Genomic DNA, 13,431 nt, shown 5'->3' with positions numbered 1-13,431 from the left:
TTTGAAATAAACTGTTTTTGAGTCGGTTCGCATGGTTCTATGGCCCCTTTTTGTAATAACTCTGCAATTTTTATCGAAATCTGAGTTTTCTCCTCCCTTGACCAATGGGCCTTTCTCGGTGGTTTTATTTAGGTAGGCTTGCACACAAAAGGTATTCTATACCCTTCTACCCATGACAAAATAGATTTGTCATTGGTTAGCGCTTTCCACCTTAGCAAAAACTGTCGTAGCCTGCCGGCTGGTTTACCTACTGGAGTTAATCGCGTCTTCTTGTGTATTCTCTCCTGTGTGGAGCCCTGTAGTGCTGAGAAGCCCGTTTCAAAGCCCTGTGGGACAGTGGATATCGACGCCCGCCCCTCGTCGCTGGCTGCCTCTTGTAGCGCGACTGTCGGGACGGGGCTTTCGCGTTTTTTGACGATGTCGTCCCTTGCGATTTTTGAGGTCGTTTCATGTCTTTGGATGAAGTTTCGATCAACTTCGCTGCCTTTACGCTTTCGGATAATTCCTTGCCGAAAAGCCATTCGTCGATAACTGTCGAGTTTAAGGTCTCCCCCATTGCCGGGTTGATGTTCGCCAATATAAAGGCTCAGTCACAATGAGAAAAATAAAGAATAAGATAAAGGAATAAGGAATAAAGGAATGTCGCATCTCACTTCAGTACACGTACATTAAAGTGAGATACAACATGTCTTATTCCTTATTCCTTTATCTTATTCTATATTTTTCTCATTGTGACTGAGCCCTAAGAGTTCTCCTTATTGAGGACTCATCGTGGTGTAGGTCCGCGAGTAGCCGGCTCGTGTGTCCGAGCGCTTCGATCACTGCGAGGTTTTCCCTCTCTCCTTTATGTCTGAATAGTGTTGATAAACCTTTTCCTACTGCCGCGAGGCATGTCGAAATTTTCGCTTGTTTTGAGACTATTCTCTCGTCTCTTTTCCAGACAGCCTCTTGCAGACACGCCTTTACCTCCGGATTAAATTTTGGAGGGTCGATGCGTGTGCAGTTTGAAGGAGGGGGGTATTTTTTGAGAAGTTCCGCCTGCTCCTCTGTCGAGTCCAAGTTTTAGTATCTCTTGCCATCTGGCGACCACGTCGCTATGTAGTGGCTCGGCTAGGGTTCGTTCTTCGCGAACCGTTTCCCTATGACGTCTAAAACGTCTTTGTCTAGCGCAGCTTCGGTTGTTACATTCGCTTGATTGTCCAGCGTAGCTTTGTTTGGTACGTTTGCTTGACTGTCCGACTCCGCTGCTTTAGCGTTCTCGGTATGTGGGCGCTCAACTCTCGCGCCTCTTTCGGAGATTTGTCTCCGATGCCGAGTTTTTTTCCCTGATGACGAAGTGTTGCTGCTGTTGCTATCACTGTTACCTAAAACAGTAGTGAACATGGAATATTCATTTCTATATTCGTCGTCTTAAGGGACGTACGAATACCTATAATCATGTAATATTTCTATAAATATAATGTTTGTTGCGAACTATTCGCAATGCGACAGATTAGAATCTGTTGAAATCGCCTCATCGAGGTGATCGAGAATACGCGCAGTGTAGGTTAGGACCTATGCCGCGTCAATAGTAGTGTTCGCGCATGCAGGTCATAGCCCGCGTGCTGACCCTCGACGATGCAGGTTAGGTCTGCGTGTCGGTTAGGGTTTGGCGTCGCACGTGTAGGTTAGAGCCTGCGTGCTGACGCTCGACGATGCAGGTTAGAGCCTGCGTGTAGGTTAGGGGCGTTAGGGCCTACATTGCGTCAGTTTTTGGGTTGCACGTGCAGGTTAGAGCCCGCGTGCTGATGCTCGACGATGCAGGTTAGAGGGGGTTTTTTGGATTTTCCCTCGGGTGAGGGAGGATGAGTGCCTTTTGTCAATGACGACCTAGCACAAACAATGTAGACCGTTCCTGATAAGGATTTTGGAACAAGTGCAGATGCAAGCACGCTATATAATCTTGCCTGTTCCTTTAAGGAATTTAAAAACATAATAAAGCAGGTTCCAATTTATATTCTTAATCATGCTATACACATCAATTTCTGCACGGTAACCCACGGCTCTAAGATCCTCGTTCAACTTGATCCTAAGATCATGTACTTGTGACACTGAAGAATTACATGCATTATCAGGTCCTCACATTCATATCCGCATTCACATCGTTGCATATCAATATAGTTTAAAGAGCGAAGATCCCAGATTATAGTGATCCGCTCTAATCCTGTTAATCGTCAGAACGTCTAGTCTCGGTCAATACAACAATGTCGTACTCCATAACACGTTTAGATAATTCATTGGCACTAGTCCCATAACCTCGACAGTTCCAAAGTAAAAGTCTGAAGGCTATGTCGAGGGGAGGAAAGACCTCCCTTCAAAGGGCTCAGACCGATTACCTGACTCACGAAAGAGCGAGGACCCACCCCTATCGCTCCATTTCTCCATCAACTCCTTCAATAGTTTGAGGAGCGGCAATATTTCCATCATTCCGTCAGCGTTATCCTGCGGCACCTGTGAGACATGATTGATTGGTGGGGCATCCCCCGTTGGTTGTGTGGTGATAGCGTTCGACCATGCCGCTCCATTTCTGGCCGACGTGAACATGATACCATGTTTCTCCTTATTAATGTCACCTGCTCTATGATCAAACTGTTTATAATAATCTTGAGTAGGGTTGTGAGGAGGAACCAGCCTCCTTTCCGAGTCTATGCTGCGTCTTTTATATTCAAAAGGGCGAGATACTGTCGTCTCCGTGTTACGTCGATTGCCCTGATTTTTACTATTGTCGCGGGCCATCTCCGCATAAGAGGCCTTCCTCGGGGAGGGTAGTCTCGGCCATAATCCCTCGCTCGTTCTAACATCCGCAGGGGGAGTACCGCGGTCACCTCCCTCTACAATGCGTCTAGCACTGAAAAAAGATAAATTTTTATGAGCCATAATTATATTAATTTGTTTGTTTTTTTCAAACACAAGGCAGTTTTTAAAAGTCGATTTGTGGGGGCCGCCACAATTGCGACACTTGAGAGGTTTCTCGCAATGGCCGTGTGATTTGTCACCACATGCGATACAATAGGACTCACTTTTGCAGGATATTTTTGTATGTCCAAACCTGAAACAGTTGAAACATTGCCTGGTCTGCGGAACGAAAGGCCTGACCTTTAATCCCACACTATTGGAAAATATCTTCAGATCTCTGATACCGACTCCCTTGAAGGTAACAATAATATTGTCCGTTTCCGATAAGATAGTTTTCTTCTCAATACTGTCCCATTTGCGTCGGTACATACGCTCCAGGCCGATAATACCCGTTCTATTTTGTATTACCGACCAAAGATCTTTGATGGAGGATGGCCAATCCGCGATGACGCCCTTATTAATCATGGATCGTTGTTCCATAAACGCTTTCAATTTGCTCGGGATTTTTTCTATTGCTTCTAGGGCCAGATTGGCCTCGAGATAGTCCGTAAATTCCGCTTCAGCTGAATAGTGGTTCAACATCTCCAGAGAGGAGGGGCAGATATGGATGTTCGCTAAATGCATCCATATTTTAATTAAGTTTTTCCCCTTTCTTGCCGACGTTTGATCGGGGGGTAGTTTAATTGTAATCTTTGCTTTGCCTAGAAAGCTGCTGTCGTATCTGGTAATCATCGGGCGAAGTTGTTGCTGTGTACATTTCTTCAGCTTACTATCGTAAACAGAGTATGATTCTCTATTCTCGTCAATAACATCAGGCACAGCCGGATCACGTGATCGGGCGTCTGGAACATTCTCCTTATTTCTAGAGTCGATATGCGAGGATACTGAGTCGTCAATATTCTTAGTGCTATTAACCGCGGCAGCTTTGTTTATAAAAAGATCGCTTGCGCGGGTGTCAGAATTAATTACTACATTGCTTTCCTCCGTATCCATCGCATCGTCTGAGGTTTCCTGTTGGTGCAGGGAATCCATTCTTGCATTAGTCCTCTCGTCCCTCCGTCCGTCTGGCAGTGATATCCCTCGTCGACTCTCATCCTGTCCCACGGCGTCCACCGCTGAATCGCCATCCATAATTCTTTGGAAAGCCGAGTCGAGATCTTGTTCCGTTACATCGATTCTCATTCGTTTTTTTGGTTTACCCGGTATATTTCCGGGAGCACGTGGGTTACCGAGCTTCGACAAAGGATCCGAAGGATCCGCCATGTAACACTTTCTCAATTCTACGAGAAAAATTTACTGCTCTCCCTCCGAAAGGGGAGCGCAAAGACTACAAACAAAAGAAACCGGCCTGAAAGCAGCAAGCAATCTAGCACGGGAGGCGTAAGCGATTAAAATCACTATTGCGAAGAAGGATAGGTTCTACGATCTACTCGGGACAGAAGCGGAAACACGTCCGATCACCGTGGCTGCTCGAACCGAACTCCGATGCAGGTTAGAGCCTGCGTGTAGGTTAGAGCCTACATTGCGTCGTTTATCAGGTCGCACGTGCAGGTTAGAGCCTGCGTGCTACCTTTCATTTGCGACAGGTAAAGTTCGTCGCATTGTCCTCAACGAAGCGAACGAAATTGCGCGCGGGGTAGGTTAGAGCATGTACCGCGTCGACTGTCGTTGTCGTACTTGTAGGTTAGAGCCTGTGTGCCGACACTTGACGATGCAGGTTAGTACCTGCGTGTAACATTTCTCTGAAATGAACGTTATGCTTACTGCATGACGCATATGAATCTATCGACGACGATTCGGAATATCTCCGACGCTGTGCTTCCTTCCGTTTCCTTTTCTGTCTCCTGAGTTCTTCTTTCAGCAGTTTTACACGTTTCCTCCAACGATTCTTTTTTTTCTGCTTTCCTGTCTGATTTTCTGCTTCTCTTTTATTCCTTTTGGTGCCAAGATTATTGTAATCGGTAACAATTATTGTAATTATGTAGCCTGTGACTGCGTTTAATTCGAAGTTAGCTTTGACCTTGTTTTTTTTGCGTGTCATAATCGTTCATCGGTGATGACTATAATTTTCAGTGTTGATAATGTGAACTCTAACAGTTATTATTATTTTTATTTATATTACTTGTAAGTTTGAATGTAATGCCCTGAGGAAGACCAAGTAGGTCGAAATGTTGGCTCGATCATTATAATTCAAAATGTATATATAGCTTTTTATTAATACTTTAATATTGCTCGGAATATTGGCCGTAACATTACTTAATTAGCTTTTAATTTTAATATTTTATTTACTTATAAATAAGATACTGAAAATAATACGACATCGTAAAAATTGTAAAATATTGCGAAACAATTTTTCATATGCAATAGAATAATTATAGGTAATTATGTTGTAATTATAATTATCATATGATCTATAATTATATTATTCCAGTAAACACATACTTAGTCGGTGGAATAATAGTTGCAGATGCACAATACAATTATAATTAATTACATAATCACTTATGATTGTTATATTGTATGTAATAAATATTAATTGTGTGTATATATCAAATTGTATTAAAAATGTTTTTTTAATCAAATGCACGCGCGAGAAATACAGCGTGACTGACTATTTTTACGCGTTCGCGGTTCTGTATTTGAACCTTTTATCGACCGTGACGGTAACGTAGCGCGCTCGCCTGCACCGCTCTGCACCGTAGCTCACCGGATAACGGAACTCATTTCTGCTCGTTATGTATACATACTACAACTTGATAGTAGGTATATTGTGACGAACTTTATTTGAATTCATATTTTCTTTGATATTTCTTTTAAGTTGTTGCATTTTTTTTATTTTGTTAATCTCCGTTAATTGTTTTTCTTATAAAGCTTTTACTGTGTCTTTGTAAGAGCTACTAATATAATAAGCACTCTGTAGCTCTCTCTCTCTTTGGGCCGTTCTCTTTTGTTTCTTATATAATGAGCGCAATTAGTTTTGGAAATGATGATATCTGTATATTACGAAGAAAAGGAGAAGAATTTTGTATTATATCATTAGTTTCATTTATTGACAATGAGTCTAAAATTGTTTGTAGGAGTTTCTGTCTTATTTTTATTATTGTTTAGAAAATCGCTACCAGCAAAATCTGCGTTATTGAAAACAGATCTATTTATTGACCAAAATCCAATATTCTTAAAGACATTATTAATAGATGCAGCTTTGTAATAAGCTATTGTTATTATAGGAGTTATATCGAATTGCGTAAAGCCCCTTGCGATAGCGATAGCGATATAGCGATAGCAATAGCGACAGCGACAAGGTTGCCGACAAAGCTATACCTTTGTCGGCACCTTTGTCGCTGTCGCTATCGCCTTTTGTACAAGGGGCTTAACACATTGATCAGCAAATAATATCCATATTAGTTTAGTGCTTACTCATATAATATATAAGTTACCAAGAGTCCTAAACTTCCACATAAAGTAGTTGCAATCTGTGGTTCGTATGTCTTGGCAATTGAAATAGAATTACTCCATTTGGCACGTATGCTAAATTTTTTAATGCTTCTAAATTTTTTATATGTATGATAGGTAGGTAGGTACCGCCATCGAGCAAAAGCATTTTTTATCTATAGTTAGTTTTGTAAAATCAATAAAATGTTGTAGCGTTTTCACAAACAAATTATTAGTTATAAATTCGTGTTTTGATATTGTAATTTTTGCCGGTGCGTTGTTATTTATTTAATGTGCCATTCGCTTTCTTTTAAAAATAAACATTGGTGGAATAAATATTTTTAATGCACTGGCACAATACACAATTATTGTACTTATTCCTCTTTTTTTTAACAACTCTACTAATTCTTTTTTTCTTTTTTCCTAACTATCTTTAAACATTTTTTGTACAAAATTCAGTTTCATATACATATATTAAATATTTTATTAGTATTTATTCCATTTTTCTCGATTTTATTTTGCAGAATGTCAAAAAACGATTCATAACTTCTGTATTGAATCCCTTGGCTCGTGCCATAGAAGTTCAGGTAGACATAGGTACAGAAAGATCTGGATGTTTTTTTATACACGAATAAAATCATATTTTATTCGCCAGCTCAATATTGCGATTAAACTTATTAGGAATGGCATTTCATTCTTAATTTGGAAAACTAATTGTCACACATCTGTATTAAATCTAAGAAAAGACGAGATTTAGTAGAATGTCGAACAAGTTCATCTTCAATATCCTTTTGTAATATATGCAAGGTAAAATATCATTTTTCTTTACAAATGGAAAAGGTTTTTTAATTCTGCCTAAAGATGTCTTCTAAATGTCGGTTTCGGTATTTCAAATCGCCTACAGCATTTATTGAATCTATAATTCCTTTTCTTATATGACTCAATCGTCTTTTCCATTTCTTTATTCCACTTTCTTTATTCCATTGACCATATTTTTTTTCTATGCTGAGATAAAAACTAATTTTAGTTTTTTTTATATTTTTTAATAATTTAAAACATATTTTAATTATTTATAAATAATAAAAACCTTTTCTTTATAGATTATTAAATATAACCTATACTTATAACGTAATCTACACGTGATAAGCTAAATAGGGTAAACTCGGGTAAGATGGCCAACCCATGTTCATTCAATGTTTCATGGCGAGCTAGATTGAGAGAACATAGGTTGGCCATCTTTCCTGTATGGCCATCTTATCCGAGTTTACTCTATATGATTAATGAACGTATTAAGCATGAATTGTCAAATCGTGTCAGTACGATTTAAAACACTTCATGGTGGTATATGATTTAAGAAACATGAAACAAATTTGGTAAAAATATTAATTTAATTTTTATAATAATTAATTAGAGAAAAATGTCATTTACGGTCCGGGCTAGATCTTGGCAGCCTAATAATAATATTGAGTGAATTTTGTGTACTTTTCCCATACGTAGTAAACTGCGCGTCGATTTTTTGTCGGTCTTTAAAATACAGTTTTTTGTTGACTCAATAAGGATGTTTATTAGCATAAAAATTTAAATCGCGATTATCGATTTATATTAAGTATGTAGATTTACTGTTCCAACAAGGAGCTGTGTTTTAACGAGCGATAAAAAATCGGCGCACAGTTTACTGAGTTTGGGAAAAGTATACAGTATTAGGCTACTGAGATCCAGTCCGAACTGTAAATGGCATTTTTATCTAATTAATTGCCTACATACATAAAATAAATGTAAAATGTTCTACAATAAATCTATTTTTATGAAAACATAAGAATGTAGAATAAAACTGCATGTTAAATTATTATTAGTTACGTAAATAAAGAAGTTAAATTGGTAAAAAATTATATTATTCGTACTTAATTTTCAAAAATGTTTATAATACGCACAAGCTATATAAGGCATAATTTGGAAATCTTTTGTTTATATTTTTCATAGCTCATTCATTTCATATTTTTACCATTAAATGTCGATTATATTTATAGATAAGAAAGAAATTGATAAGGTATTATTTAGGTGACCCGGTATGTATTAAACAACTCTTCCTTAATAAATTTTAGTATTACTCACAAGGAAAGGTCCCCAATTCGAAAGTTCAAAAAATTATGAAACTTGGCAACGCACAGAGGATGCCCTGATATATAATAAGCTATTTTTCTGACTGCCCAAATTTACTCTGAAAGGACAAAATCAATCTATTTTTTGTTTTTGTTTTATTGTTCACCAACAAAAAATGAAATAGGACAAAATTTTATGGAGGAAATTTATTTCTTTTAATGAGATTTACCGATTAGAAAAATTGGGGATCTTTCCCTTGTCAATACGCCTATATTTACACACAATTGTATAGAGTAGTTCTATCATGATTTTTAAAAACATATTGTTTGTTAATTATGTGTTACAGCAGCTTCATTCGGAATACAAGAGCACGTACACATGGCACGAGTACACAGGACCGCATCAGGAGCACACAGTTGTACGACGTGCGCCGCAGCCGCCACCGTCGAGTAAGTGCAGTAATTACGAATTACGACACAATAGAATTGTTATTTTCGTTGTATTTAGCGAACATTAATCTTAAACAGAATAAAATAGCTTATTCGCCGGCAGAAAACGTAAGAAATTTTACTAATACGTGTAACAATGACGTAATACTTCTCACGCGATATAGCAATGAATTCTTATGTGAAGTTTTAAAATTTATTTATTAAACGACTGTTATATTTAATGTATAATTTTCCAAATGGAAAGATGCATTGATAATTTGATAAATGTATCGTGAGGTATACTTAAAAATTAAGAAAGGTTTGTAAGATTCGGAGAATCTATACATTCATACTGTTTAGGCTTGATACATTAGAGAACTCACATTCACTCAAGCGTGAATCGGCCGATCTCTGTATCGATTCTGTTTTACACAACAATACATAAGTTATTTTTTATTTTAATACCTCAGTCGTCATTTATAATCGGGAAAGTGAAAATATTCATGCCAATGCTCTCGAGAGCGTCCTATTCGCTGAGAAAACTTTTTACTTTTTTTCTCCGTACATTAGTCTCTTACTAGTGTCTTTAATAATTTCGTTTATTTGTATTACTCATTAACGCACTCGCTCTCCATCACATTCCGTTCACTTCATACACACCATATTATCGCGATTTTATTATACAATACATTATTTTTTATGTAACATATATATGCATATAGACTGTCCTATATACAACTTGCGATTTTAATGGCAGACTCTCTGATGAGTTCGGAATTGATTTTTTTTTAAGGAAAATATCGAGGCACTGAGGTGTCTCGACATTTTTAAGTTATAAGCGATTGAAAAAGAAAAGTTTGTCGCAAATTACGTTTTAAGAGATCGCAGAAGATATCCTTTAATCAATCAATTTCAAGTGAGCTTTACGTTAATAAAATTTTAATTTGGACCTTACACATTAAACATGTTATTGAAAATCGAAAAGTTGTATTAAATAATGATATCGCTTGATGTTGTCACTATGAAAAAATCGACTTCAAATTCGCAAGAAATCTGTCGTTAAAATTAAAATTACAAGTTGTGGGACCAATCCTATTTCCATTTCGATATTGTATATGTCATGATATATTTTTAGAGCAGCGCATTACGATACATATTGTCATATACCTGTTCTCTCGATGTTATTCTCATTTTGCCCTATTACCGATGTCTTTGTGTGAACGCTTATAAGTCAGAGTAGATATGCATTTTTACCTGCCGGTAAAAAGAACGTGCATTCGTTCCCGACCCATCTTTCGGAGACAGATGTCAGCTGTCGATCAGACCGGTAGAACTCCCCTTCGTTTCCACTCGATCGAGTATTTTGGTAACGCACGATTAAGCGCAAAAATGTGGTTCTTGGCCTTGTTCAAAGCTGTGTTTGCAAATAACTCGTTCGCATCAAAATTTCTAATAGATTTTTAAATATCTCTTTACATTTTCATAATATAATAATAAACGTAAAATACACAGCTTATGTTTAATTGATTGTAATTGATACATTTGTGTATTTATAATATTTAGTAGCATATGCATAGCATTGAATTTTGATGTAAATATTTAAAGCTGAAAATTAGATTAAGGATAATGACGTTATAATAAGGATAATTACAAAATGTGCAAGAAAAGTTTGAATATAAATTCCTCTAATTCTTGGTTGGAATTTATATGATTCAAGGAATCTCGAGAATCTGTTTGAAAACATAAAGCGCTTTTGAGCAACAGGAGGAACAACGGTGTATACAGGAATCAAAATTTGCTTTGTATTATATATTATATAGTACCTAATCTAAACTAACAGCTAATTTAATTTGAGATTTCCGTGTTTACTTCAATTTACATTAAAATGGAAAGGTACAGATGTTATCTATAACTATCTTATTATCCTTATATTGTCGTTATTAGTAGTAATTTTTACATTACTTATATTGTATTACTTATAATCTATAAATAATATATAAATATTTATAAATTATAAAAAAAATATATATATATAAAGTAAAGATAATGGAATTTTTAAGTCAAGGCCAATAACTGCGAATATTATTACCGTGTCAGAATCCATTTCCACTGATCGTTGATTTCTCAGCTAGCCATCGCTCGAATTTAATCGTTCACGATCTTGCACGATCTTCCACGACCTCGTTTCGCGTAAGGCAATTTGGCCGCAATAAATTCCGCGCCATTGGCTTTTCCATCTTCCCGGTCGCTTCTGAAAAATGAAATAAACCCGACATGTATCGTGGACGATTGAACTCCGTTCTCCCCACCCGTGTGATCTTTAGTCGCAGGCGATTTTTTTCTTTTTTTTTCACGCAGGTTGATAGATTTAACTCATCTGTAGTGTCGCCAGTGGCGTTGTGATGTTTGGCTTTTATGTTATCAAAGATGAAAGAAGAGATTAGGATTTAACAAACTTAATCGACATCGTACGATTATAAAACACCAGAATACATACGTGAATCTTAATTGATTGTAAAAATCTCTCTGTGAGTTAGGCGGAAAATATTTTATATGTTAGGTATTATGTTTCATTGTGATATATACCATCATTTTATTCACGATATCATTGGAGATTTAGAAGAAGTATCTTGTACCCGCCGACTTTTCAAGAAATTTTAACGGAAACCATCTAGTTCTCCTTTTGTTCATCGAGTACGAAAAAAGTGAATCATTGTTTTTACTTTAATTTGTTATCGATATCTCATGCTAGAGATCACATAATCGATTATGATGGAGAGTCAGTCGATCAAGCGAAAAAAAACGAGCATTAAAGAGGGCAGGGAGGGGGGTAGGGAAAGAAAAGTAAAACAAGGAAAACAAAAGAGAGAACGCGGTGCCAGCTGCGAATTTTGATTGCAGCGAAGCAACCAAGCGCGAAGCTACAATCGGCCAAGTCAACAGAGGATGAGAACAGCGAAGGTAAGACGAATAATTCGAAGCTACGCAAATGCCCAGGTTTTATTTCGATTTATTTTCGCTCACTCTTTGAAGAAAGTCGCCCCTCCCCCTCCCCTCTCCTTGCCCTGATGCTACTGTTTGTATCTGCCATTAATTTGCTAACAAAAAGGCTTGTAGCTGAATGTCAACATTATCGAACAACCATATTTATACCTCAAAATTCAAGTCAAATTGATTAAAATTCATATTTTATGTATACAGGATCTGTCGTAATAACTGTGTAACACTTTTTTTGTAAGCATCGGGTAAAACTAAACAGGAAAGTCTTGTAATGTTTCGCGATTTTTCACTATTAATGGGAAATTAATTAATAAAGATCCGTCAATCTGTCAATGAGCGTGCAGCATCCGTGCGATTCAGCGACGTATACAATAAGCGCACAGCTGTATAAAGTTGTCCTCTTCCCTCCCTATTAAAAATCTAGTTACAACTATTATTATATTTATTTGGTGATCGTTTGGTAGTGTTTGATGGGCCGTTCCCATCGATTACTGGTCAAAATTGTAATTAATAATACGGAAAAATTGCGTGAAATTTACTCCCCTTTCTATAAAATTTAACTTTCCAGATTATAATCATAACTATTAGCATTTGTTTGGTGACGTTTGGTCGTTTACTGACGTTTGGTAATTTTTTCCTGATGATTGAGCGTAAAAATGGTAAATGATAACATGGTAAAAAGACGTGACGTATGTATGTGAAGACTGTGAAGTTAATCCCATCTTTACTAAAATTCGACGCTCTCTGATATGTAATCAGAGAACTGCAAGCATTCATTTGATGATTATTTATTGACGTTTCTTAATGTATTCTACAGTCTTAATGTATTTACATAATCTGAAAAGTTGAATTTTAGGGGAGGGGTTAACTTTACATGCAAATATTTTTTTTGCGTTTTTAATTATAGTTTTCATCACCAATCGGGAATGGACTACCACCAAATGAATGATAATGGTTGTAACTGAATTTTTAGTAGTAGAGTAGAGGAGTCAACTTCATACGGTGGCTTCGTCACTAAAGTGCACGCTCATTCACAGACCTTTATTAATTCCTCATTAATTACTGTGAAAATTACAAAACGGAGAACTTTTCTATTCAGTTTCACACGCTGTATCTGCTTGCAAAAGCTGTTACACTTATTTTACAGCCTGTACATATATAAAAATATGTCTTTACAATACTATATTATTTATATGTATTGTATATTGCTTATATATTATCTATATATTTTAAATGGGATGCTCTAGACATAATCGCGTATATATAATTATTTATAGCATTTCTATTTCTGGAAAAATAGGAACAATGAAGAATTAATTTAAAGTATTGAGTTGTAAAAGTTTTTTCGATTTGTTTGTAATTTCTTGTCGATATTACAATTTAAATATTTGAACGTTTCTGACAAACAAAAAGTTCAAATATTTGAAGACTCAAGAAACATTAAGCTCTTTTCGATTTTATAGAAAAGTTTTAACGAGTTTATATAAAAACCAATAGAAATTTTTGAACGATTTAATACTCTTAATACTTTAATAGATAAACTATATTAGGTGCCGCAGAAAATTACATTTCCTTA

General features: G+C 36.5%; 1 protein-coding gene across 19 annotated transcripts in view; it reads left to right on the top strand.

The window, feature by feature from the left end:
* The window catches only part of LOC143904675 (uncharacterized), a 132,856-nt gene that overhangs the window by 62,308 nt on the left and 57,117 nt on the right, over positions 1–13,431 (top strand). For 14 of the 19 annotated variants that reach the window (XM_077419498.1, XM_077419500.1, XM_077419499.1 and 11 more), the window contains 2 exons: positions 8,774–8,876; positions 11,757–11,816. In XM_077419498.1, coding sequence (XP_077275624.1) covers positions 8,774–8,876; positions 11,757–11,816 — 163 coding nt within the window. The remainder of the gene's footprint in view (positions 1–8,773; positions 8,877–11,756; positions 11,817–13,431) is intronic. The other 5 variants (XM_077419497.1, XM_077419508.1, XM_077419501.1 and 2 more) reach the window with 3 other exon arrangements.

This window comes from Temnothorax americanus, unplaced genomic scaffold (genome assembly GCF_048541705.1).
Source record: "Temnothorax americanus isolate GAGA-0224 unplaced genomic scaffold, ASM4854170v1 Scaffold55, whole genome shotgun sequence".
NCBI classification, from domain to species: Eukaryota; Metazoa; Arthropoda; class Insecta; order Hymenoptera; family Formicidae; genus Temnothorax; species Temnothorax americanus.
Note: the sequence above shows the minus strand (reverse complement) of the source record. Positions and strands in the feature narration are given on the sequence as shown.